Source organism: Nyctereutes procyonoides, unplaced genomic scaffold, assembly GCF_905146905.1.
Source record: "Nyctereutes procyonoides isolate TBG_1078 unplaced genomic scaffold, NYPRO_anot_genome, whole genome shotgun sequence".
Classification (NCBI taxonomy): domain Eukaryota; kingdom Metazoa; phylum Chordata; class Mammalia; order Carnivora; family Canidae; genus Nyctereutes; species Nyctereutes procyonoides.
In genome coordinates, this window is record NW_026575139.1 from 8,386,920 (window position 1) to 8,412,769 (window position 25,850).

Consider the following 25,850-nt stretch of genomic DNA (forward strand, 5'->3'; position numbering starts at 1 on the left):
ACCCCGGCCAGCCAGGCAGACCCGGGGATGGTGCTTTTACAGCACTGTTATTGCTCTACTGTTGCCCAGCAAACCCATACCGGGCCCCACAAACACTCCGTGAAAAGGCCAGACCCTTCCAGAGAAATAGTTCCCTACACCTTTACAACGTGATAGATGCCGAGGAAAAAAGGGGGCACTGGATTTATGGAAACTATATAAAGTTTATGGAGTCTTGGCAGGCCAGAAGTAGAAAGAGCCTGCAGGATGGGGGTGGGTACTTGGAAATGGAGAAGGTCATGAAAGAACATCAGACCCTTGTGTCGAGACACCAGACAAAATACTGCAGGTCCAGGGTGTGCTGTGAGGCCAGGTAAGTGGCCCTCATGGAGCAGCTGTCGGGGAAGCCTTCGGGGGTGATGCCTTCGAATCTTCCCTGCATGCCTGTGAGGAAGGCACAGTTATCCTCCTCCTCTAGAGGGGAGACTGAGGCGAAGGCACAGTGACAGCCGTGAACTTGCCCAAGGTCGCACAGCTAGTGGTGTGTGGCTCTCGGGTGGATGTTCTGGGGCAGGCTAAATTCTCACAGCCTCTCTCTTTCTCTCCTGTGTATTGAGCAATGTGTCCCAGTTTCAGGTCCAGAAATTATGGTCTCCATACCCTATTTCAGTTTGGGACTCATCTGTTATTTGTGATTTAGTCTCACGGTCCCCTGCTGTCTTCAGTCATCACGTTGCCCTCCCGTGGGTCAGCTTTGCTGTCAAAACTAATCTGTGCTCAGATTCTCCCACAGACCGTGGCTGGAATGGAAATGAAGCCTCCCAGAGGTCGGCTGTGGATCAGGGCAGGGCTGGGACACTGACTGCCCTTGCCTGCAGGAGCCCCTCCATGTCCCACTTCTACTGTGGGATCCTCTCAGGGCCCCTGGAGGGGTATCCCCTGGGGTCTGAAATTACCTCCACTCATCCCCATCAGCCCTGGAAATTTCTAAGTTTTTTTTTAATTGTTTATTTATTTATGATAGTCACAGAGAGAGAGAGAGAGAGAGAGAGAGAGAGGCAGAGACACAGGCAGAGGGAGAAGCAGGCTCCATGCACCGGGAGCCCGACGTGGGATTCGATCCCGGGTCTCCAGGATCCCGCCCTGGGCCAAAGGCAGGCACTAAACCGCTGTGCCACCCAGGGATCCCAGCCCTGGAAATTTCTGATTTATTTCTCCTTGCCGATGTGCTTTGTAGCATCCATGCCTTCTCTCCTTCTTGGCTGTGAATTCATGGAGTGCAGATTCCATGAATGTGTTCTTTATCTTTGATTTTGTCCACAGGGTCTGGCATAGTTCCTATCCTATGATGAGCACTGACAATGTCAGCTGGGAAGATGGAAGGATGGATGCATGGATGGATGGATGGATGGATGGATGGATGGATACATGGTTGGATGGAAGGATGGATGCATGGATGGATAGATGCATGGTTGTATGGATGGACAGAAGGATGGAAGGATGAATGCATGCATGGGTGGAAGGATGGATGGATAGATACATGGTTGTTTGGATGGATGAATGGACGGAGGGATGCATGGGGGGAGGATGGATGGATGGATGGATGGATGGATGGTTGGATGAATGGAAGGATAGATGGATGGACAGATGGATGCGGGGATGGATACATGAGGCATATATAGACTCACAGACACCCACTTCCTCTTTTGTACCCTTCCGCATCGTTAAGCCAACAGTCCAAACCAGGTTCTCTCAGGCTTTCACTGAATGCACTTCTGTTTCAGGGGACGTACTTTGCTCTCTCTCTGAAGCCATATGGAGAAACCAGCCTGAGTGTTTGAATGTGTGTGTAAATACTTTACAATCCCATAAACTTGTTTAAAGACAGGTGGGGGTGAAAGTATAAACCGGGGCGGCCTTTTGGGAGGGCAATTTGGAAGTAGCTATTAAAATTTTAAATGTGCCTACCACTAAGACCCTGCAGTTCCACAGTTTTAGTTGTCAGGCATGAGACGTATATTCATACGCTTGTGCACAAAGAACCACTCAGCAGGGCACTTGTGCAAGGATGTTCGCTGCCACACTGCTTGTCACAGTGAAAAACCGTAAACTGCCAAATGCCGTCCACAGAGGGACGGCCGCTGAGCTATTGCAACACCTATATTCTGGCAGAAAGGTCCCAAGTGGGGCCTGGAGGCAGCGTGCTCTCCAGTCTTCTGGAAAGCTCTGAGACTCTAGCTCATGGCCCTCAGCAGATGCCCCCTCCCTCCCTCATTTCTTTCAAGTTCCTTTCCTTTCCTTCTCTCTGCCCACAAAACACAGTTTACTGGAATTAGATCTTTAATTCCTACGCCTGCTTGCTAAGTGACCTTTCCTTTCAGAAGAGGAGGAAAATGAGTAAAAAAAAAAAAAAGTAGTTATGTGCATAATTACTGTCTGCTGGCTCTTCAATTAAAAAGATTGAAAGCCACAATATTAAAATTTGATTTATGGGCACCACTATCTACCTAATAATGAGACTGAGAGGGAAAAAGAACCACAGTCGTTACAGAAAACCGTAGCCCCTCTGCTCCCCCAAGAGATAAATTGCCTCCCATTTACTTATGGCTAAAGAAACGAGTGATTTTAAGCATATGTGATACGTTCTTCCAATATGTTGAAATCCAGGACTTAGTAATTCAGGAGTCATCTGGCTCAGACATTTCAAGGAAGCTTCCTGCGGGGTGTAGCAGCCTGAGCTTTGCGGTGGGGGGGGGGGGACACTGCTGCCACAGGCCAGCGAGCACCCAGACCTAGGCGCTGGCATCTCCACCCGTGGTCCGGGTCCTAGGGCACCAAGCCCGCTAAGGCCACAGAGCTCAGCAGCAAGTGGGAAACACACGGGATCCAGCTTCAAGTCCCAGCTTGGCTGCGTATTAGCTGCTTGTCCCTCTGTTTCTTCATCTGTGAAATGGGAATGACCTTGCTGGTCATGTGACGTTGGGCAGGTGCTCCCTGTTTTCCTATCTGAAAGAACACGTGTGTGTCTGAATTCATGGTTATTTATTCTCACTAAGAGGTTATGGAGTTGGGCTGGAAAGAAATGGATTCTAGGCACCATGCAAGTCATTGTGGACCCCTTCTGGGATGGGCTTCACTTCCACAGGGGATCTCCCGGGTCCGCCTGCCGCCCACCTGGATCCCCCTTGGGGAAGAGTAGGGCAGCATTTTGCACGGATTTCAGTTCATCCAGCTAACAGCATTTCTTTGTTTTCAGTTGAGAGAGAAAATGTGCAGAAGAGGACCTTTACGCGATGGGTAAATCTACATCTAGAGAAGGTAAGCAGGGCGCTTGGGTTCTTGTTAAGTGAGAGATTGGTGTGTCTCGGTGTGCAATTCGGGGGTGCGGCGTGGGGGAAGTGATGGCTCTGTGTTTATTCGTGCATTCACTAGCATATGAGTATATTTCACTGCCAAGTGTCAGGCTCTGTGTCGGGAACCCAGACATAAGTACGACATGGCTCTGCCTTCGTGGGGAGATCACTCCAGTGGGGAAGGAGAGGATCTATCTTTAAACAGGAATCAATGAGCAAACATGAGGAGACATTCGTCGTCGAGCACCCCAAAGGCTTCCATGGACGCAGGGACTGGGGTGGGGATAGAGCTGGGCTTCCAGTCCTGGGGGGATAGTAGGAGACTCTGGGCATGAGAGCCGTCATCTGTAGGTATTTGGGATTGATTTATGCAAGAACTCAACACCTTTTAGCAAAGCCAGATTCCCTTGTTAATCACATAATTGTGCTACCTACCAAGTATATGACCTGCCCCCTTTGGGCACATCAGGCCCTGCTTTAGCACGTCACACGTCCGCTTCCGTCCCTGGGACAACCCTCATCACCCCTCCCGTTACCAACGAGGAGAGAAGCTTTGAGGCCGAAATGGTTTTCCTGCAACCACCACGAGGGAAGCTCTTCCGGCATATTCAACTTGGCATTCAACTTCTTTTCCCCGTTTTCTTTCTTTCTGACATGCTGTGGCCAGGCAGTTTGGAATTGCGTTTTTGTCTGCCAGCTTTTCTTTTTAAATTTTTTTAAATTTTTATTTATTTATGATAGTCACAGAGAGAGAAAGAGAGAGAGGCAGAGACATAGGCAGAGGGAGAAGCAGGCTCCATGCACCGGGAGCCCGACGTGGGATTCGATCCCGGGTCTCCAGGATCGCGCCAAACCGCCGCGCCACTCAGGGATCCCCTGTCTGCCAGCTTTTCGTGCACACTCACCGTGAAGGCTGAATGGGCTCCTGAAAAACAGACAAGGATGAGCACCAGAGGAAAGGGCGGGTCGTAGAGTGGATAAATAGCACGGTGCAGAAATCTGAGCCCTCCGAGCCCTCCACTCACACCAGTTAGCCCCCAAGATAGGGAACATTGCCCTGGACTGGGGGACGAGAGAGGAGTTGTCTCTCCAAGAGACAGGGATTCATCAGGATTCCTTTCCCTCCCATCATTTCTTCTTAAATTCCGCTATGTGGATCCCCCGCTAGATGTGGCCGGCCACATTTCCGGGTAAAGCTGGTAGTGTTCAAGCCCTCCACTTCCACCCGGAGGCCGGGTTTGTGGGGTTTCTTCTCTCCTCTACTCCTAGAAGGTACAAGAGCAACTACTGCCTGCCTGTAGGGTTAACCCAGAAGAAAGGTTCATGGAGGAAATCATGATATGGCCAAGAAAATAATTGTGGTTTTCGGAAGTGCAGCTCTTGACCAAAATTCCAATTCGTGCAGTTTACCTTTGGGCCTGCACGATTTCCCCCGAGCAGGCCCTGACCACCCACACCTCGGTTCCACATCTGCGCAGTGGGGTCCCCCGGACCCAGGAGGGCTCCCGAGCTGCCCGGGATAAAGCGTTATAAATCACTTGCCAGTTGTTTTGACTATTGGTGCGTTTTCGGCAAGGCTCATAAAGCCAAGTGTTATTTTTGGGGGGGAGCAAAAAAAAGGAAAACCCGTTCCCCCAATCTGAGTTCGCGGAACTCCTAAATTAATGCCTGATGTGTGTCAGGGTAGCTGGAAATTCCTCCTGTCGCCATGGCAGCTTGCTTGCTTGCTTTTTAATTGAAAAATAAATAGAGGCAAGGACAGAGGGTAACGCAGCAGATGCCCGCGCCCTGGCTCGCCGGCCTCAGCCGGGCCTGGGTCCGCGCCCGTTGGATCAGGGATGGTCCCCTTGGCCGTGCTCCCGTCCCGTCTTCGGGGCAGGTGGGGAGCCCCGCTCGGGGGATAAATCAGATAGCACCTGAAACCGATGCCTAATAAACAGGGCAAAATTAACAGCCCTGTTTCCAACCTTGAGACTTTCAAGACCAACCTTTCATGTCAAGGAAACCCAGGAACCCCTCGGGGACTTGGGCTTAACTACAATTTGAAGGCTGTCAGAGATATTTACGGAGTCTCGGGCTTCTGGAATAATTCCTTCATTTACCGAAGGAGTTAGATCATGAAGAAAGCCCTGGGGGTGCTGTTTACCCGGCCATACCGATCCCATGAAGCCCGCGGAACGTTTGGGGCCCGCGCCGTGTTTTCGCTGGAGCGGGTTCAATGTCTCCTGCTGCCATCGGGCCGCGTGGACGCGGGCCAAGGCCCCGTTTGCTGCTGCCGCCGAGGCTCCTGCAGACACCGTCGGTGGAAATTACTCTCGGGGCTCGGCTCGGCTCGCGAGGCTTGGCGGCCAGGGCTGGTGACTGGAAATCTGTTAGTCCATCGATCAGGGGGTGTTCTGTTGGGGCGTCACGTTTTTCTGCCTCGCATTAGCAGGAATAACAGTTCCGCGAGAGCCTCGGTAACCCGATGCCATCCTGTTCCGAGCGGAATGTGCCCAAGGAGCTGTGGGAGTTTGCAAAGAAAATAATTGGCCTTTCAGTTCAAAGTCTGCTGCCCCTGAAGCAGATCTCTTGTCTGTGCACCTGTGGGAGGAATTGGTCTGGGTTCGGACTAACTGGGGGTCAGGGGGCTCGTATAAGGGGTAAGGAAATGCCACCTTCCTTAATAAAAAATAAAAAAATACAAAAGAACACGCGGACCCTCCAGAGCTATCGTGGGAAGGAGGCCTTCCCGGAGGGAAAGGGTGCCCAGACCACAACTCCTCTGTGTTTCTCAGACTTTCCACGTCCCCGGGCCTCTGGCTGGTTTACAGCTGCCACCTGCACCCCAAGTCCTGTCTCCTATGTGAACACCTCATTCATCGTACCCAGGAGCACAGAGAGCACCCTGCCCACCTGTTCTAAGGTTGCCAAAAGCCCCACTACCAAAGGTCAACCGAGAATTCATGCTGGGGGTAGGCTAATTTAAAATGCATGTTTCTGGAGCCCGTTCCCCAAGATTCTGTACAGTATAAATTCTAATCATAGTGTGTTGAAAGGGCTATTATCAAGCTGGCCTGAAGTAAGGCCAGGGAGAGCTGAGCCTCTCTGATCCAAGCAGGGAGGGAGGGGTGCAGTGGATCTGACTCCTCAACACCCCTGGGTCCCCACAGGGTACCGTGAAGCTGCTCCCATTCCAGTCTAGGGTTCCAGGAAACACAGTTTGGAAAACCCCTGCAGGAGCATCCAACTGACAAGTTCCAGGCAGCCCTGGGAGCGCCAGGCCACACGTCCAGCCAGACTCTTTCTTGGTGGACACAGCGTGGTGCCAGTTCACCTAGACACTGGATCTCTCCGGGTCTAGGCCCAGAGAGGAAAGCCAGGGCAGCCTCCAGCTCTTCCCATGCAGGCCTCCTTCACACCCTGGTCATGTGAGCAGACTTGCCTCTTCCCCTCAGGGAGAGGCAGGAGCTTAAGTGAACTGGAGCCGACCCCGGAAACCCAGAAAGAGAAGCAAATAGGGCAGAGAGAGAGTAGTTCAGGGCTGTTCCCTGTGCTAAGGGCATGTCCTTTGTACCACTTATGGCTGGGAAACATACACCCCCCAGGCTGAAATGCCTACCTACAGGGGGAACCCCAAGACGCTGTAGGAAAGAAGCCGCTTAATGAGCTGGTTTTACGGACGCACTGATCTGGGAAGGCAGGTGCAGTGCCGGGCACCTTCCCTGCACAACATGACTTCATTTTAGCCCCTGTGCTCTGAGACCTTGCCGACCAGGACACTCAGGCCCCGGAAGATTAAAGAAAATACCCAAGGCCCCATCCCTGTTGAGGGTAGAACCTGGATTTGAACTCAGGTACATCTAACTCCCTTGATTCTTAGCAGAACAGGTAAAAAGTGCATCTTGAGAAAACGTTGGTTCACCTCAAGAAGCCTGGATTTTGTGCAGGAACAGCGGGAGTGATACTCAGAATGCTCATTGGCTTTTTTACCAAATTGTCATGAGTTTGTAATAATGGGCACGTGTGACTTTTGTGGCTAAACATATAAACAAACATGAACATAACACAGGTAAATCAGCCTCCCAACCTGTGAGTCCCTACCAGGCCTACAAACCCGGTGGGGAGGAATAGATTCTCCTCCTCACCCAGCCATCCAGCCACTCTGTGGGCCAGCGGCCTGTCTGGCTGGCTCCTGTGCCCCACAGCCGAGTCACACACACTAGCCACCTTCCCAGCTTCCTCTACCAAAGGTCCCACATCTGCCCAAGTCTCCAGAATTGGACTGAATATTGACGAAGTGTCAACTGGTACCTCAGGGAGGTCATATAGAGAGATGGAGCGGTGTTGGAGGCGAGGGAGTCCTGCTAACTCCTGGCACTGAGGCCCAGAGGGTCATCGGCCCAGGGTCCTGCCATCGTGGCACAGGTCTGCATAACCCCTGTGGGCAGCCAGTGAGTCCTGATGAAGAAACAGGACTGGGGCATCCGGGTGGCTCGGCGGTTGAGCATCTGCATTCTGCTGAGGGCGTGATTCCGGGGTCCCAGAATCTCATGTTGGGCTCCCCAGAGGGAGCCTGCTTCTCCCTCTGCCTGTGTCTCTGCCTCTCTCTGTGTGTCTCTCATGAATGAATAAATAACATCTTAAAAAAGAAAGAAAAAGAAAGAAAGAAAAAAAAAAAAAGCCAGGACTGATTGTACTAAAGAGCTGATCTGACCAAACGCGGGGCATGTCACCTAGCCTCTTTGAGGACTTGAAGTGAAGGGCTTATACTAGGGTAATTTCATGGGAGTCCTGCTGGAATTATTTTCTTCTATGGAGGGCTATGACCAAGACATGCCCTTTCTTCCTCCCCTTAGGGGGAAGTGTGGATGTAATGTGATTGGGGGAAGGGGTCCTCAGATCTCAGGGTCCCAAGGGTCCTCAGGGCCACTTGAGTGATGGGCCGTCTGGTGCCGAGTGTCCTCCACGGCTTGCCAGCCCACCCTCCATCCCAGGGGCTGCCCCAGGGGCTGCTTGTACACAGATCTAGATGTGTACAAGTCATCCCTTGGGGGAGACCTGCAGCCCGGGTACAGTTTGGTGGATTACACAGACCACTCATGGGCTTCTTTCCTCTCCTTCTTCCACAGTGCAACCCTCCTCTAGAAGTGAAAGATTTATTCGTTGATATACAAGATGGCAAAATCCTAATGGCTTTGTTAGAAGTCCTGTCTGGGCGAAATCTGGTACGTATGTCACGGAAGGGTCAGGGAGGCATAAAATGCAAAGGAAAACACTGCTGGAGGTTAGTGTTCAGTACACCCTTGGATATAGGTACACGTACCTGACCATGCGTGATCCTGTGACCAGAAACGTGGAAGGGTGACATTCCTTTCTCAGTGACCCAAGACTGATAGAATCAGGTATAACTAAGCAGTGTCCTTTTTTTAAAATAAGTAAATATACTTTAGTATGTAAATAAATAAATGCTCGGTGTTTTCTGGGAGTCTGTAAAGGGTAAAGATTGAAACTAGATCATTAAACTTTAGCTCTCCAGCTGTTACATGAACTAGAACAATAGCCAAGAATCAGGAAGATGGAGGGGAAAGGCATCTTACTAACTAAATTCTATTATCCACCTGAGGCTAAAACAACTGCTGGCTTCTAGAACCTTCTTATAAGTATAGTCATTCCCCCTTACCTGCAGAGGATACATGCCAAGACCCCCAGCAGTTGCCTGAAACTGCAGACAGTACCGAACCCCATCTATGCTATGTGCTTTCCCATACACACATCCCTATGATGAAGTTTAATTCAGAAATTAAAGATTCACAGTAAGAGATTCACAAGGGTAACTAATAATAAAATGGAACAATTATATAACCACATACTATTATAAAAATTATGTGGATGTCAAAAAATATATTAAATTAAGAATAAATTATGTGAATATGGACTCTCCCTCTCTCCAAATACCTTATCGTCCTCTCCTCACCCTTCTTCTTGGGACAATGTGAGACGATATCATGTCCACGTGATGAGAGGAAGTGAGGGGAATGACGTAGGCAAGTGACCTAGTGTGAGGCCACCACTAACCCTCTGACCGCACATCAGAAGGAGGGTCATCTGCTTTAGACCACAGCTGACTGTGGTCTTGGAAAGTGAGACCTCATCTAAGGGGCGACCACGATAGGACACATTGAACTGAACCAGCTTAGCTCGAGGTTCATTCCACTTTGGATCTCCGCCATACCTGTCCATGTTGTGTGGGTCTGCTGTGCACAGGTCTGTCCTCTCTCTCTCCTTCCCAGAGCAGGGGTCCCCAACGCTGTTGACATTTTGGGTCTAACAGCTCTGTCATGGGAGCTGTCCTAGGCATTGCAGAATAGGTAACAGCATCCTTGGTCTCTATGCACTGGATGCCAGTAGCACCCCTAGGTGTGATAGCCATAAATGTCACTTGACGTGGCCAGATGTCCACTGAGGGGGCACAGTGACCTGGCCAAAATGCCAGTGGTGGTGATGTCTCAAAACCACACACTACAGTCTAGTGTTTGATGTGGCCTCCATGCCCCATTGTGGCGAAGGCAAAGGCGTAGCCGCGGATCACAGGTCTACTGGCCCAGAGCTCAGCCAGTGTGGACCTCTCCAGAACAATTTTTAATTGTAGGTTTAAAGTCAAGAGCCCATCCTACTTTCAGATCTAATGTAGCTGGAACCTTGTCATGCCCCTTGACCCTTCCCAAAAGCAAAATGGGAATTTCCGTTAGCTACTATTGCGGGCGGGGGGGCGGGGGTGTTGAGTGGACTGAACCAAGTCACATAATGAACTCTCACAAAGGGTGGACCTGTGGCAGTAAAAATAGCATTTGGCTCCTTAGTGGGTCTGACAATGAGCCAGCAGCACAGTCCCCAATAGGCGTCCTGAAAAAGTATATCCTGGTTCCTTGTTCTGTGTTCCCAGCAACACCAGCTCCTACTTGGCGTCCAGGCCCTGGTTGATAGATACCATGGCCGTGCTGGGCCTCTGTTGGGGGTGGTCTTTGATTTTGGAGCCCAGACAAGAGCAGGCCTCTGCTTACCCACTGGCTTGGCTGGAGTTCCCGGCTGGCGGAGCTGACACCACTGGTTTGCCTTGTAATGTAAACCGTCATCTGGAGTAGCTCCGGGTCAGGAGGAGCTTCCTCGGGATACTCCGCTACCTTTGTCAGAGTTCTAGCTCCTGCAAGCATCTCTCTCTCTCTCTTTCTCTCTCTCTCCATCTCTGTCTCTCTGTGTCTCCCTCTCTCTGTCTCAATCTGTCTCTGTCTCTCCCTCTGCCTATCTGTCTGTCTGCCTCTCTCTCCAACCTGGGACAACTGTCCACGAGGCTCCTGGCAGAAAACAGAAACATCTGCTGTTGGCAGGAGGGACTTGTCGGATGATTTAGCAGCTGTGGGGACACCCCAGCTGATGCTCCCTGCCTGACAAAACTGTCAGCGTGGCCGGGAGAACACATCCCTGGAGATCTCTGGAGGACGAAGAACACCTAGGCCAGGAGCCGCGTCAGAGAGAAAAATTTGACAAATCTGTCTGTCCCCTGTTTAACCTGCCAGGGCGCCCTTCCCCCACTCACCAACTCCAGTGAATTAAGTCCCAAGGACCAGAAAGAAGGGGTGGGGTTCAGCTGCAAGCCCCTAACTTTCTCCTGAGACTAATGAGAAAAAGGTAAAGACAGAGGCACACCCCACCGCACCGCCGGGCATTGAGCGCCTCCGTCGGATTCACTTCGGGTTTGCTCTGTTCTGTGTTCCAGCTGCACGAATACAAATCCTCATCCCATCGTATTTTCCGGTTGAACAACATAGCGAAAGCACTTAAGTTTTTGGAAGATAGCAATGTAAGTATTTGGAACACATCGTGGTAACACCGCTTTTCTTGCGAGGAGGGGGGCAGCGTTTGAAGTTGAGTGCCAGTCACAGGAGAAGCGTGCCAAGGGGGACCCTGCTAAATTGGTCAAATTTAAATTTAAATGTAGTGGGACTCACTCCGGTAATCCTTGGGCTGGAGGGATGGTCCCTGACTCCCTGCCCGCCGCTCCCTGTCCCATCTGGCCGCCAACTCTGAGGGGCACCCGGCTATGGGAAGGGCAGACCAGCAGGCCGGACCCCCGCCCATCAGCAGTTCACATTTTCTTCTTTATCCCTTTGAATCGCAGTGCAGAGAGCGTGCTGCAGTGGGGGGCTTTCTCTTAGCAAGTAACGTTCTAGATTTGTTAGCTCTGTGTTTTGAGCTCTGCTTCATGTCCTTCAAAAGTGGGATGAAAAACAAAACAAAACAAAAACAAAACAAAAAAAAAACAAAAGTGGGATGAGACGGTCTTGGAGGGATGAAATTTCCAGAGCTCCTCTTCCATTAAGTTTCACCAGAGGTAAAAAGCCCTCGGCTTGCCCACCGTGTTGGCGTGTGCGGTAGAACTTCATCAGGTGTGACTCACCCGGGGTTCTTAATGGTAAGCAACAGAGGCTGACCTTGGCTGCCGTACGCAGGAAAGGAAAGTGTTGAAGGGATGCCGAGTAGCGCACAGAACGTCTTGCTAGACTGAGGAGTCAGGGAGGGAATCCAGGGATGCGAGGTGCCGGGACCACTGCAGAGCCCGCCTCCCCAGAAGACAGGGACCCGTGCGCACAGGGCTGCCACTGCCCCTGGGAGAAGGACATTCCTGCCCCCGTCACAGCCCCTCGCCTGAACTCTCAGTGTTACACATTGAGAGTCGAAGGCCTGGGCTCCCATACCTGGATCCCACCCATGTCTCCACTGCCACGAGGGAGGGAAAGCACGTTTGGCTTCTGAAAGAGGTAGGCTCTGCCTGCCATACTGTGGGGAAAGCTCCAGACACAGGAAGAAGTTCAGATGGTGGCAGCCAAAAGGCATAGGGCAGTTTACAGCAGCATCATTCACAACAGCCAAAAGGTGGAGGCAACTTGGGCGCCTTGGGTGGCTCAGTGGGTTAAGCGGCTGACTCTTGATTTCAGCTCAGGTCATGATCTTGGGGTCCTGGAATCGAGCCCCGTGTTGGGATCCACATTCAGTGTGGAATGTGCTTAGGATTTTCTCTCCCTCCGCCCCGCCCCCTTCTCTCTCTCTCTCTCTCTCTCTCTCTAAAATAAATCTTTTTTTTTAAAAAGTGAAGGCAACTCAAGTATCCATCAGCCAGTGAATGGATGAACAAAATAGGGTCTATCCACACAATGGAATATTATTTGGCCGTGAAAAAAAGATTGGGGTACAACATGGTCGAATCTTGAAAACATGATGCCACGTGAAGGAAGTCAGATACAGAGGAGCGCTTATTCTTTGATTCCGTTACTAGGAAAAGTCCAACACTGGGGAACTTCGAGTCAGAAAATAGATTCATTGCTGCTGAAGTTCATGGGGGACATGGTGATAGTTAAAGAGCATGGGTTCTCTTTTCGAGGTGATGAATATATTCTCAAATTGTGGTGACGGGTGGTGCATACATCCAAGAATAAGCCAAAACCATTGACTGATATACCATACGCGAGTGAATGGAATGCAGTGTGAGTTATGTTTCAATAAAGCTGGGATTTTTTTTAGAGATTTATTTATTTTAGAGAGAGAGCAAGGGCACACGCTTGGGGCGGGGAAGGGCAGAGGGTGAGGGTGAGAATCTCAAGCAGGCTCCCCACTGAGCACGGAGCCCAACATGGGGCTTGATCCCACGACCCTGAGATCATGACCTGAGCTGAAATCACGAGTCGGACACTCAACCAGCCTAACCACCTAGGCTCCCCAGGCTGTTTTTTCAAAAAGTACATCACATACTCATGAAAATGGCTGGCCTGTCCCCAGCATTGGCCTCACCTTGGCCTCTGCGCCTCTGTATGGTTCAGAGCACAGGTCCTGGAGCACACGTGTCAGGCTTCCAACCTGGGAAAATTAGGCCGACTCTCGGGGCCTCACTTCCCTCATCTATAAAATGGAAATAATAAAAGCACCACGCCATAGCTCAGAGCCTTGAGGATCAAGTGTGCCCAGCCCGGTGGAGTTTAACCAAGTGCCCCGGCCCTGGGCGAGGGCTCTGTGAACACCTGCTCTGGCCATCTCCCTGCCCCCTGCATCTCTGCTCCTGGAAGGGAGCACCGAGCAGTGTCCCCTCTCATCCCAAAGGGGCCATTGTTTCTCTGATAACATAGAACCTTAGAACAGATGCCTGGAATATTCATCGCTCTTCCTCCCTGCTGGTTGACCCCTAACCACTTTCCTGCTGCGTCAGCTGCCCCGCGTTGATGGGCCTGGAATGTAGGCACCGTAGATAGTGGGTTTGCTTCCAGCAGCCCTTGGGGGCATCTTGACCAAGCGTCTTCCATGGGCCTGGGGTTGTGTTCAGCGTTGGGGACACACAGCTGCATTAGAAGCATGTCGGCGCCTTCAAGGAGCTTAGGGTCTGATGGAAGAGGCCTCACGTGCACAGCAAGGTGCATGTCACGCCAGGGGCAAACGGGAGGGGGGGGTTGGGTGGTCACGATCCCTTAGGGGTGAACACCAGTGGCCAGCAGTGGGCAGCCAGGCTGGTGGGCCGTGCAGGTAGGACCAGCCCCGTGCAGGTGTGGCACTGGGGAAGCCACAGCTAAGGCAGGAAGGCCTGGCCTCGGTCACCCTCCGGGGCTGGTCACCAGTGTGGACCAGTGTCTCCCGACAAGGCAGCCCTATCATTTTCTGGCTTTGGAAGGTTTCCCATAAAGCTCAGCTCCGAGAGCCACGCTCGGCTTCCTCCAGGTGGGAGTGGAGGCGGAGATGGTCACCTTGACCTCTTTAATCTCCCCACACCCGGACGAGTGCATGAGCCTCCGGGACGGAGGGGGCTGTCAGTGCAGGGGCTCGGGAGACAGCAGGCCGCCGATGGCAGGTGATCCATCCCGGGGGACAGGTGGGGAGGGAACCCTGGGCCTGAATTTGATCTGCCGTGTTATTCACAACATCGACAGCTTCCTTCCTGGCTCCAGCCTGCCGGCGAGGAGCGAGTCATATACCCTCTGCAAGAGCGACCTGAGCCAGGGAACTCGGGAGCCTCTCCCCTGGTTAGGAGAGCTGGGCCCTACAGGTGGGGTTGTCGGAAACCCCTGACAAACTGATAGGATCTGAGATGAGGGTGGAACAGTTGTAGAAGACCCGAGGGAAAGGGAGAAAGGAGCATTTGTGCGAGATGCCCTCCTCGTGCTTGCTTTCCCGGGTCTCCTGGCAGGACTTTGGAGGGAGGATTTGAGAGGAGACCTTGACCGCCTTTATTTCTCCTCTGCCCCCAAAGTATGGTTTTTACTTTTGTAAAGGAATTATGAAGGAAGAAGCAAATGTGCCAGAGGCCAGTGTGGCTCCCAAACTCTTGAGTTTATCTCCAGCCCTTGACAGAATGCGCAGGTGCCCGATCTGTGTGCTCAGACTCTGTTTGCAGGATAAAATGAGGGCCAGTGGGCCTCAAACCTGAGTGCACATCAGAGAACCACCTGGAGCGCTGGTTCAAATGCAGGTGGCCGGGCCCTACTCTCGGCCTTCCTGATTCAGGGGGACTAGGAGAGAATTTGCATTCTAACCAAATCACGGGCCATGCTGTTGCCCTTGGCCCAGAGAGCACACTTTGAAAACCAGTGCCTCTTGATGGGATGAACAGTTAAAAATAAAAACAACTGAAAAAAAAAAGAAAAAAGAAAAGAAACCAGTGCCTTAGGGATTCACTGAATGCATCATCCTGTGGTCAGAACATAGTTCAATAAATACGTTAATCCCCTAAAGGTTTCTATAATAGATGCATTTTAAGCAGGATATTTTGTAATGATGCAGATACTCAGGGTATAAGCCTTATCCCCACACACACTATTTCTCCCCCCCCCCATAAAGAGACAGAGGGAGATGAGGGAGGGAGGCGGGAAGGGGCAGAGAGAGAAAGGAAATCTTGAGCAGACTCCAAGCCCAGAGCAGAGCCCCACACAGGGCTCAATCTCATGACCTGAGCCGAAATGAAGAGTCGTGTGCTCAACCAACTGAGCCACCTGGGCGCCTCCCCAACATGCTGTTTCTAATCAGCAATGGTAACGGTCTTATCCATCTGTGCTTCCTGACTGCTTACGTTAGTGCTCTGTGTTTGTCCAAAAATGTGTTAAATCTCGAGGTTTGGGGGCACGTGGGTGGCTCAGTGGTGGAGCATCTGTCTTTGGGTCAGGTCATGACCCCGGGGTCCTGGGATCGAGTCCTGCACCGGGCTCCTAGCAGGGAGCCTGCTTCTCCCTCTGCCTATGTCTCTGCCTCTCTCTGTCTCTCTCATGAATAAATAAATAGAATCTTTAAAAAAAAAATCTGGAGGTTTGGTGGCATTAGTGTAGCATACAGACAGACCCAGTGGGCACTTACCATCTCCCCTTGAAGAGAATGACTGAGCCCTTTCCTGGCTGTGTGTCCTGGGTGCGTGACATTTGGCCTCGGTGAAATTTCCTCACCTGAAACAGAGATAATAGAAGTACCTACGTTGTGGGGTTGTTGTGAGGTTGAACTGAGTCAATCCGTACAAGGAGCCCAGGGTAGTGTCTGCCCCTGGTAAGTACTATATACCTGTTTATGAAACTCATCCGCATACGTTTTGCATGCTGGGGTCCCTGAGGGGCCCTGGGCAGCCCCAAATGATACAGATGAGAAAGAGCAACAGGCCCGCGAGGGCATCGGAAAACCAGCACCTACTTGACCGGCCCGTGTTAAGCTCATAAATTGCTTCTCTCCAGGTAAAACTGGTTAGCATCGACGCAGCAGAAATAGCAGATGGCAACCCCTCTTTGGTTCTTGGGCTGATATGGAACATAATCCTCTTCTTCCAGGTAAAGTGATTTCCATGACACACAGTAATGATCTCCTTGAGCCTGGTTAGTGCCCGCGGAACAGCGTGGGGCCGCGTCCAGGGACCCCGTGAGATCTTGTTTCCGACAGATTTTGACTTTTCTGTTACTTGAAAAAACACCAGAGGCCATCTGGTTGCCACCGATTTGGGTCCCTGTGATTTTAATATAGTGACACGAGCTCCGTTCTCCAGAGGAGTCGAGCCATCCCCTTGGGACTTAGAGAGCTAAATATTTATCGCAGAAAATGATTTTGTTATAAAGTTATCACAAGAACCAGGGAAATACTTCTGACCAAACACTGAGCTTGGAGTTACTTATCCTAAAGTGACTCATGCACAGCAGAGACGGTTAGAGAGCCGGAATGAAAGAGGGTTGCGGGAAGAGGCATACGTGATAGGTTGAGACCGTGCTCTCCATCCTTGGCAACGTCAGCCCGGGTTTGGAAACGTGGGTTTTATAGGGAAGGACAGGATCTGTGGCTGGAGTCTGAGGGCGGCATTTAAAACCAGCTCGAGTTCTTGCCCCTGAGTAGGAGGGAGTAAGCTGACATTTCGTCTTCTAAAATCTCCTTTTCTGAAACAGAAAGTCGTGGCTTATTGTTTAACGGCCCTGCCGAGAGGAACAGTGACCTGCAGAGGGGTGATTTGCTGCGGCTTTTGTCCCAGTGCTTGTGTTGCTGAGAGGAGCGTGTGCAAGCAAGGTTTAGAGACAACAGATCCAGTTTTGTGTGAGCCTTGGACTTAAAAAAAAACCAAAGGCTGGCTCCCTGAGCCTCTGTTTCCACATCTGCGAAATGGGAGCAGTGGTCAGCTATGTAGGAAAGCCCCTTGTTATATACAGGCTTCAGGTACTAATGTGTCTTATTAAACTCTCCGATGGGTGCTGGAAACACTCTGAAAATGTGTAAAAAGTCAAGGCCTTAGGTCCCACCCAGCTCTTCATTCATTCATTCATTCAGTAAATGTCTATTGAGTTTCTCCTATGTGCCAGGCTCTGCACACACACAGTCTTGCTCTCGTGACTCTCTGGGACCACGGACAAGGCAGGCCCGAGTTATAGGACTGTGCGGTGCAGGTTCTGATCAAGGTATGAGCGGAGTGTTGCTAGAATGCTGAGGAGGAGCAACTATTTGAGTGAGGAAAACTTCCCGGAGGAAGTGACACCAGAGCTGGGTTTTGAAGGATGAGCAGGAGTGCGTTAGGCCAATTCTCAAACTACCCTGTGCATATAGGTTGTCCGTGGGTGGTGTTGAAATGCAGATTCTGATTCTGTAAGTCTGGGGCAGGGCCTGGGCTTCTGCATTTCTTGCAAGAGCCACACGATAGGAGCCACATTTCGAGTTGCCAGGAATTGGGTGATGGAGCAAAGGAACATCTGGGCAGCAGGACCAGGATGAACACAGGCATGGGGCTTGAAACAGCATATGCATTCTGGAGCCCATAGGCCATGAGAGGAAAGGGGTATGCAGAAGCGGGTCTGTGGAAGGAAGACTGTGTGTGCGTGGCCAAAGCGCCAAAAGAGAGAGACTCCAGGAAGAGAGGAGCTTCCTGTGAATGTCTGCATGGACCACAAGCCACATAAAACAGCCCGACCGTCACAGGTGCTTCCTTGTCCTTGTGTGGAGAAGCAGCTGGGTGTGAGCTGGTCCCTCCAGCCAGGCTCCCTGTGGCCTTGGGTCAGAGAAGGGTTGGCACCGGGATTGTCTCCAGGGCCTGAAATACCATTTTCCTTCCAGATTAAGGAGCTCACGGGCAATCTCAGCAGAAACTCTCCATCTTCCAGCCTGTCACCTGGCTCAGGGGGCACAGACTCAGACTCTTCCTTCCCACCCACGCCCACCGCAGAAAGGAGCATGGCGGTATCGGTGAAAGATCAGAGGAAGGCCATCAGGACTCTGCTGGCGTGGGTGCAGAGGAAAACGAGGAAGTAAGCCATCCTGCCCGGTCCCCCTCCCCTCAACTACATGCTGTTGTCAGGCAGAGGGTGGGGGGCTTCCCTGGGTGGGAGGCGGTGGCAGGGGAAGGGGTCACCGGCATACATTATGTGCCTGTCGCTTCATATGGGCTCCGAGAGCAGAGAGCACCATACAGTTTATTTTCTGGACACACAAAGCTGTATCTGCACACTGTTTGGTTTGCAGGAAACGGATAGGAAGATCTGAGTACAAATCAAAGGGGCTTCACCCCATTAAATGCCAGAGTGAGAAAGGCTCTTGGAGCCTCATCACATGCACATCAGGGCATCTTTCAGAGTCTGTACCTCCTTAAATAATCACCGGTAATGATAAAGCACCGGTGTCGTGCTTGGTTAGGGCTGGCCTTTCCAAAACCCAGACAGGTGAGCTGGAGCAAAGGTCCTGGGCTGCCTGTGACCCCGTGCCAGCAATTGGGGTCTCTGCAATTTTATATCAGGTCTTGTACTGGCAGCCAGCTGACAGCCCCTGGGGCCTGGGCCGTGGGCAGGGATGTCTGGAAAGCTAGGCCACGTGTAATGAGAGCCATTCCGCCGTGGGGCCACCCAGCCCCGCCACGCACACACTGGGGGCCTTCCTGGTGTGTCACGGCCGCATCTGCAAGACGGTAAACTTAACCAATGGCAGCCTTCCAGGACAGTTAAGATTAAGTGAAGCAAGCTCGTGAAAGCGCCTTGCGAGGTACCAGCCCTTAAAAAAGCACTTACTCATCGGATCCCTTCTCCCCGGTACATGGAAACAAAAGTTAAAAGAAAAAAAGAAGATAGGAGAGAGTTGGATCTTTGGGGTTTTGATCATGATAGAGTTGATCAGTGTAGACAACCCTTAGATGTGGTTTAAAAAGAAATCAACCGAAAGAGAGCACAGTCAGGAGGGAGGGTGACGGTCAAGGAGAACGTGTGTTCCTGAGATGGTGAGACGGTTCGGGATCTCCGTCGTGGTGGTGGCTGCGGCGTCTGCACTTGACGGAGCAGCGTGGTGGGATGTGCCCCCCACCCCACGGGAATGCCACTGGAGAGATCCCAGTGGACTGGATTCAGGAGCCCTGCTTCTGGCGATCCACTTGCGTGACATAAGATACACTGAGAGACGCCCTCCGTACTTTGATAGCTTCTTGGGAATCTCAAGTGATTTCTAAATAAAACTGTTTTTTAAGAGAGGTCAGTGACCACAGTTGGAAGATCGGCAACATCGCAGGGGATGGATTCTAAAGCAGAGGGTGCCAGGCAGGGGTATCTTTGTCCTTCGCTTTAAAAATTTTAATGCTAAAAAAAAATAAAATAAAAATAAATTAAAAAATAAAAATAAAAATGTTAATGCTATTTATGTGAATAGTAACATTAGTTGCCGCTTAGTTGGTGGCTTCTGTGGGCGACGTGTGCCACACGTTAGGCTGATCTCACACCGTGGCCATTCTTTTTTTTTTTAATTTTTTTTTTAATTTTTATTTATTTATGATAGTCACAGAGAGAGAGAGAGAGGCAGAGACACAGGCAGAGGGAGAAGCAGGCTCCATGCACCGGGAGCCCGACGTGGGATTCGATCCCAGGTCTCCAGGATCGTGCCCTGGGCCAAAGGCAGGCGCCAAACCGCTGCGCCACCCAGGGATCCCTACACCGTGGCCGTTCTTGTGGGCAGAACCTAACGCTTCCCCACAACAGCCGCAGAGAGGTGGTAGTGAGATGGTCCTCAGTTTACACCTGCGGAGCTTGAGGGCCCGAGAGGATACGGGACCTGCCCAAGGCCACAGCACTGGGGACGCACAGAGGGAGGCGGGGATGTGAGCTTGGATCTTTCTGGCTCCATCCCCTGATTTGCTATTTTGACCATCACTGAAAAGTGCACAGTTTGGAGAGTTGCTCCTTTACGTGCCTGGGAATCTGGGAACATAAGCTCCTCATCTGCCTTTGGGTGCAGCATTCGCCTTTCTATTCTATTATTCTATCTTTTTAAAGATTTTATTTATTCATGAGACACAGAGAGAGAGAGGCAGAGACACAGGGAGAGGGAGAAGCAGGCTCCCCGTGGGAACCCGATGTGGGACTCGATCCCAGAACCCTGGGATCACGCCCTGAGCCGAGGGTAGATGCTCAACCACTGAGCCACCTAGGTGTCCATCTATTCTATTTTTCTAGATTATTCTAATGTTATTCTGTTTCTCTGGAAATGGAGACATGGTGGTCTGGTCCAGCCCTCCCAGGACTCAGTGCCTCTCGAGTCGGCAGCTCCTGGCCCCGCTCAGAGGCCAGCAGGCTGCCCCGTGCCACTCGCTCACTGTGGAGGGGAGTCCAGGCCGTTGGCTGACCTGCATCACTCAAAGCACCGTGGCTGCTTTGTTGCAGGTATGGCGTGGCGGTGCAGGACTTTGCAGGCAGCTGGAGGAGCGGGCTGGCTTTCCTGGCCGTGATCAAGGCCATCGACCCCAGCCTGGTTGACATGAAGCAGGCTCTGGAAGATTCCATGCGGGAAAACCTAGAGAAGGCTTTTAGCATCGCACACGAGGCTCTTCACATTCCCAGGCTCCTGGAGCCAGAAGGTAGTGCTGGTTCTCTCTCTTTCTCTTTCTTCCCTGTTAATTATTTTTGTGACGTGTGTAATACATGCATGCGCGTGTAGGAAAATTTGGAAAATACAGAAAAATCTAATGAAGTCATGTTGCTATTTCCTATATTCCTACCCCTTAGTATTTTTCAATGCATCTCATGACAATTTTTTTTAACATAATTGAGATCAACTGTCTACATAGTTGACCCTTGAGCAGTGCAGAGGTTGGGGTTGCTGACTGCCCCACCACCACCACACAGTTGGAAATCCACGTATAACTTCTGACCCCCTAGAGACTTAACCATCAATAGCCTACTGGTGACTGGAAGCCTTCCCCACAACATGGACACTTAACTCTGTGTGTTATAGGTATCAGACACTGTGTTCTTTACAATAATCTAGAGAAAAGAAAATGTTATTCAGAAAAACCTAAAGAAGAAAAAATACATTTACAGGACTATGTAGTATTTACTGAAAAAAAAAAATTTCTGCCTATGAGGGGACCTGTGCAATTCAAACCGTGTTGCTCAAGGATCAACTGTGGTTCTTTATTATGCTTTTTTTTTAATTAAGTTTTTCATTTTGGTTCCAATATACTTACCATACAGCATTGTATTTGTTTCAGGTGTACAATCCAGTGATTCCACAATTCTGACCATTGCTCAGTGCTCTTCGTCCCCATCACCTGTGTCTATATTTTGCTTTTTTTTACTTACTGTTGTAGTTATGACAGCAGCACCTTACCTGTTGCCATCATGTCATTGTAATATATTTTTAATGGCTGCACAATGGCCCATCCGGTGGGCATACCAAAATTGATTTAGGTCTCCTACCCCTGGTGGACATGAGGTTGTTTTAGGTGTAGTCACATTTGCATACAACATGCAGCAAACATCTTGCTGCGTAGAGCCCAGTGTGCATCCCACATCATGCCCCTCGGGACCGGACGCCACGGGTGGAACACCAGAGTCGGGAAGTGCGCACCTTTTTAAGGCGCTTGGCTCTGTCAGATTGCTTTCTGCATGGCTTGGGCTGGTTTGGGACTCCCTCCAGCAGTGACGGAGGGCCTGGCTCAGCAGACTCGCTGATGGGGTCGGCAGGGAGCTGACTGCTCCCCATGGGGGGATTCGGACAGCAGGGAGTAACGGACGGTCTTGGGAACGAGGAACTCTGGATTCTGCATCCCAGCTCCGCTCTTCATCAGACAGATGTGAGACTGTAGTCAAGTGATTCATCCCCCTGGGTTTAAATCTCCTCAAGTATAAAATAAAGAGAAAACGTCAAAGATCTGTGGGACTCTTCTCCATCAAGCATCCCTTGATTCTGTTTAAAAAATCGCATATTCACCGTCCTTCCGACTCTTGTGTCTCTCTTGACAGACATCATGGTTGACACGCCAGACGAGCAGTCTATTGTGACTTACGTGGCACAGTTTCTGGAACATTTCCCGGAGTTGGAAGCGGTAGGTTTGTTTTCCTTAACTTCGATGCGGAAAGCTTACGTGTCCATCTGTTGGCCATCACACAAAGCTGGGGTTCAGGCTGTGTGGTTCTGTGCAGTGAGCAGTAGTGATCAAAACTGGATCTCAGGTTCCCTTGAGCGTTGCCTTGGCACATTTTATTTTATTTATTTTTTTAAAAAAGATTTTATTTATTTATTCATGGAGACACACACACACACAGAGGGAGAGGCAGAGACACAGGCAGAGGGAGAAGCAGGCTCCATGCAGGGAGCCCGATGTGGGACTCGATCCCAGGACTCCAGGATCACACCCCAGGCCAAAGGCAGGTGCTAAACCACTGAGCCACCCCGGGATCCCTTGAGCCACCCAGGGATCCCCGCCTTGGCACATTTTAATTTCAGGATCCTAGATAAGGCGCTTTCCATTTATAAGCAGATAGCAAGTTGGACAGCCATACCTCTTGCAAACATCTTCCCCGAAACCAAACTTCACTGAGATGGTTAAAGCTGCCTGCTTGGCACACGGATTGGCTACACGATCTTCTAGATGTCGGCCGGAACATGTTAGCAGTTTACTGCGTTTTATCAGAATGTGAAAAAGGATACAAGACAATGATCGTGCAGAAGCACGCCCTCTTATTTTCAGAATCCCAGACTACACTTGGAGGGGAATCAGACCTTTCAGAAGTTGTCACAGCTCCACTGAGCCTGCAACCCATGCTGTCCCCAACCTTGAGATGGTATTAGTGACAGCAACAATGTAACAGTAGATCTTTATTGAATTCACTAGTAATTTACTGAACACCAAAAAAATAAAAAAAATAATAATTAAAAATAATTTACTGAACACCCGCTGCTTTCTCAGAGGTGGGAGGGGGGGCTCAGCAGTAAGCTGAATGCACGAGGTCCCTGACCTCGCACAGCGTCGTTCTGAGAGACAAAACAGTTAACAAGTGAGCAAATACATCCTCTAAGTTCAGGTAGTGGTAAGTACTAGAAAGAAGCAAAGTAAGCATTTCTTCGTATCCACAGCTTTTAAAAACATATTCTTCTTAACTTATCTGGTGTCTCCGCATTTCAGCCAGAGCAACCATCTGCATCTCTTAATTAGAACACTTCGCCTGAGTTCCGAAGTGGCTTTTCCACGTCGGTTTTTGTTTTAGGAGAGGGGGATGCACACTGTATGTCAACGCCCCCCTGATTTCGATATGCCCTGTGTGTTTTCGCAGGAGGATTTCACGGATTTGGATAAAGAAGCTCCAATTGAATCCACTTTTGTCCGCATCAAAGAGACTCCTTCTGAACAGGAGGGCACGGTCTTCCTTCTGACCGAAAACGGGGACCGAGCCTACACCATTAACCACGAAGCCAGCCAACCACCACCCTCCAAAGTCTTCGTCTGTGACAAGCCCGAGAGCGTGAAAGAAAGCTTCCAGGATGGCGTGTCCAGCTGTGCGCTGTCAGACAGCGCCACCGAGTTCATGCACCAGATCATCGACCAGGCCCTGCAAGGGGACCCAGGTAAGGCCAGCAGCACCAACGACCCGTCTCCAGAATCTTCCATTTTATCATCCAGAAAGGACAGCCGGAGGTCCAACTCATTGCCGATCAAGAAAACCGTGCACTTTGAGGCTGACACCTTCAAGGACGCTTCCTGCAGTAAGGATCCTTTCTACAGTCATGACTTTCGCTTTGAAGGGAGCCCGAGAGGGACAAAGGACTCATTGAAGCAGGATGGGTACCTCCTGGCAGTTGAGATTGCTGAGGAAAAGTCGCAACAGGAGGCCCCCAAGATTGCGGAAGCAGCCTCTGATGAGTCCCCGGGTGACGTCTCTTTGGCGGACGGCAGGAGCAATCATTCGCAGACTTCCCAGAGTTCTCCATCCTGGAACGGGGAGCCAGAGGGTGCGGGCAGCCCAGGGGAGGAGAGCTGTCCCCTCTCACCCCTTGAGGACAACACCATGATGGCCAATTCCTTGGAGTTCAAGGTCAAGCTGCTGACCGTAGAAGCTATGGGTGAGGAAGACTGTTTTGAGGGCATACCCTTGAAAACCTCTACATTTAGCAGCGACCTCATAGATGTCGCCTCGACCAGCCAGGCTTTCAATGAGGTCCCTTCTCCTCATGAGAAAAAAACAGCGGAGGACGAGGTTTTGGAGGGTCACGCTGAGAAACCGGGGAAGAGGAGGAGTAAGTCTGTGCACCAGAGGAAAGATTCGGACGAGTCCCCAGAGAGGCCCGATGGCCTTGAACCTCACAGGGACCCCGGGCAGGAAGACCAGGGCTCCTCTCCAGCCCCAGGGGAGGCGCCGGTGGATAAAAAGCCAGAGGTGTACGAGAAGCCCAAGCGCAAGTCCCCACGGCGCCGTCGGGGCGAGGACAACGGGGAGGCCCCGGGGCCGCAGGAGCCAGAGGGGGAGCTGCCCCCTGACCCCCTGAGAGGCAGCGTCAGCCTGGAGACCCTGTGCAGCCGCAGCGAGGAGGGCCTGGACTTCAAGCCCTCTCCACCCCTGTCCAAGATCTCCGTCATCCCCCACGACCTGTTCTACTACCCGCACTACGAGGTGCCCCTGGCTGCGGTTTTAGAGGCCTATGCGGAGGGTGTGGAGGACTTGAAAAATGAAGACCTGGAGCTCGAGGAGCCGGAGGGCTATCCGTGTGCCCTGGGGGCCAGGGACGAGGCCCAGGAGGCCGCGGAGGCTGAGGCCTCTCAGAGTAGCTGCAGCTTCTCAGGGCCGGAGGAGGATGTCCCCGAGGCCAGCATCCCCGCAGCGCCTTGTCCCGACGGGGCTGTGGAGGACGCCACACTGGCCGCAGAACCCGCCGCCCTGTCCCTGCCAGACGACCGCCAGCGAGGGGAGGCCGACGACTGTGCCCCAGCGGAGAGCCATCAGGTACTCGACGGCGGGTTCGGGAACCCTGAGTCCTGCCCCAGGACTCTACTCATCCCCCTCCATGGAACGGAAGCAGAAGCAGCCCGGCGGCCCGGGCCAGACTTTAAGAAGGCCCCCACTCCGGCTCAGGCAAGGCCAGGGCTAGCACCCCAGAGGAGCACTCCTGAGATTTAGTACCTCGGGGCCTCCCCGGCCTGCCCACAGGGCAGCCAAGAGGATGGAAGGGGGTCATGTTTGACGACCAGGAGAGGTAGCAGCCGTGGTCATTGTTGGGGGTACTGGTAGCCACACCTAGCGTGTGCTCCGTGAACCTTAGCCCCCGCCTCCTGCGATGGCCTGAGAAAACCACGTGAGCTCACCTTTGACCCCAGCCTTGATTTTTGAAGGTGGCCCATTGGTATAATTATCTAGCTCCTGTGCTTGGAAGTGGGGGACAGGCACTTCTGAGTTCTCGCAGCTGGGCACATGCTTTGCCACCGCTTGGTGCTCCCAGTTCACCGAGCTCAGCAGCTCGAGGGGCCACGGGAGTGGGCAGCAAGAGGGTGCAGGGGCCCCTGCCGTCTTCTCCCTCCCCTCCCCTCCAGCCAAACTGGCTTCCCTCCCCCACCCCCCTGCCTGACTCTCAGGCACTCCACACTCTGCTCTGCCCCACTCCGGCACCACTTGGCCAGCACTTGTGCCCCTTCAAATCCCAATGCCAACAACACCTCCTCCCAGGAGCCTGCCCAGCTTCTCCCCAGGCAGAACAGTTGCTTGCTCTTCCATAGTCAGGGACACGTGACAGCGCTCTACTCTTCTGCTA

General features: G+C 51.7%; 1 protein-coding gene across 3 annotated transcripts in view; it reads left to right on the forward strand.

Annotated features, from left to right (window-relative positions):
• CLMN (calmin) overlaps positions 1-25,850 on the forward strand; it is a 107,075-nt gene that overhangs the window by 70,115 nt on the left and 11,110 nt on the right. For all 3 annotated transcript variants that reach the window (XR_008661712.1, XM_055304466.1, XM_055304467.1), the window contains exons 2-9: positions 3,236-3,297; positions 8,444-8,539; positions 11,089-11,172; positions 16,064-16,156; positions 17,913-18,103; positions 20,492-20,685; positions 22,073-22,155; positions 23,384-25,048. Coding sequence is in view for 2 of the 3 variants with exons in the window: in XM_055304466.1 (XP_055160441.1) it covers positions 3,236-3,297; positions 8,444-8,539; positions 11,089-11,172; positions 16,064-16,156; positions 17,913-18,103; positions 20,492-20,685; positions 22,073-22,155; positions 23,384-25,048 (2,468 nt within the window). In the remaining variant the exon portion in view is untranslated. The remainder of the gene's footprint in view (positions 1-3,235; positions 3,298-8,443; positions 8,540-11,088; positions 11,173-16,063; positions 16,157-17,912; positions 18,104-20,491; positions 20,686-22,072; positions 22,156-23,383; positions 25,049-25,850) is intronic.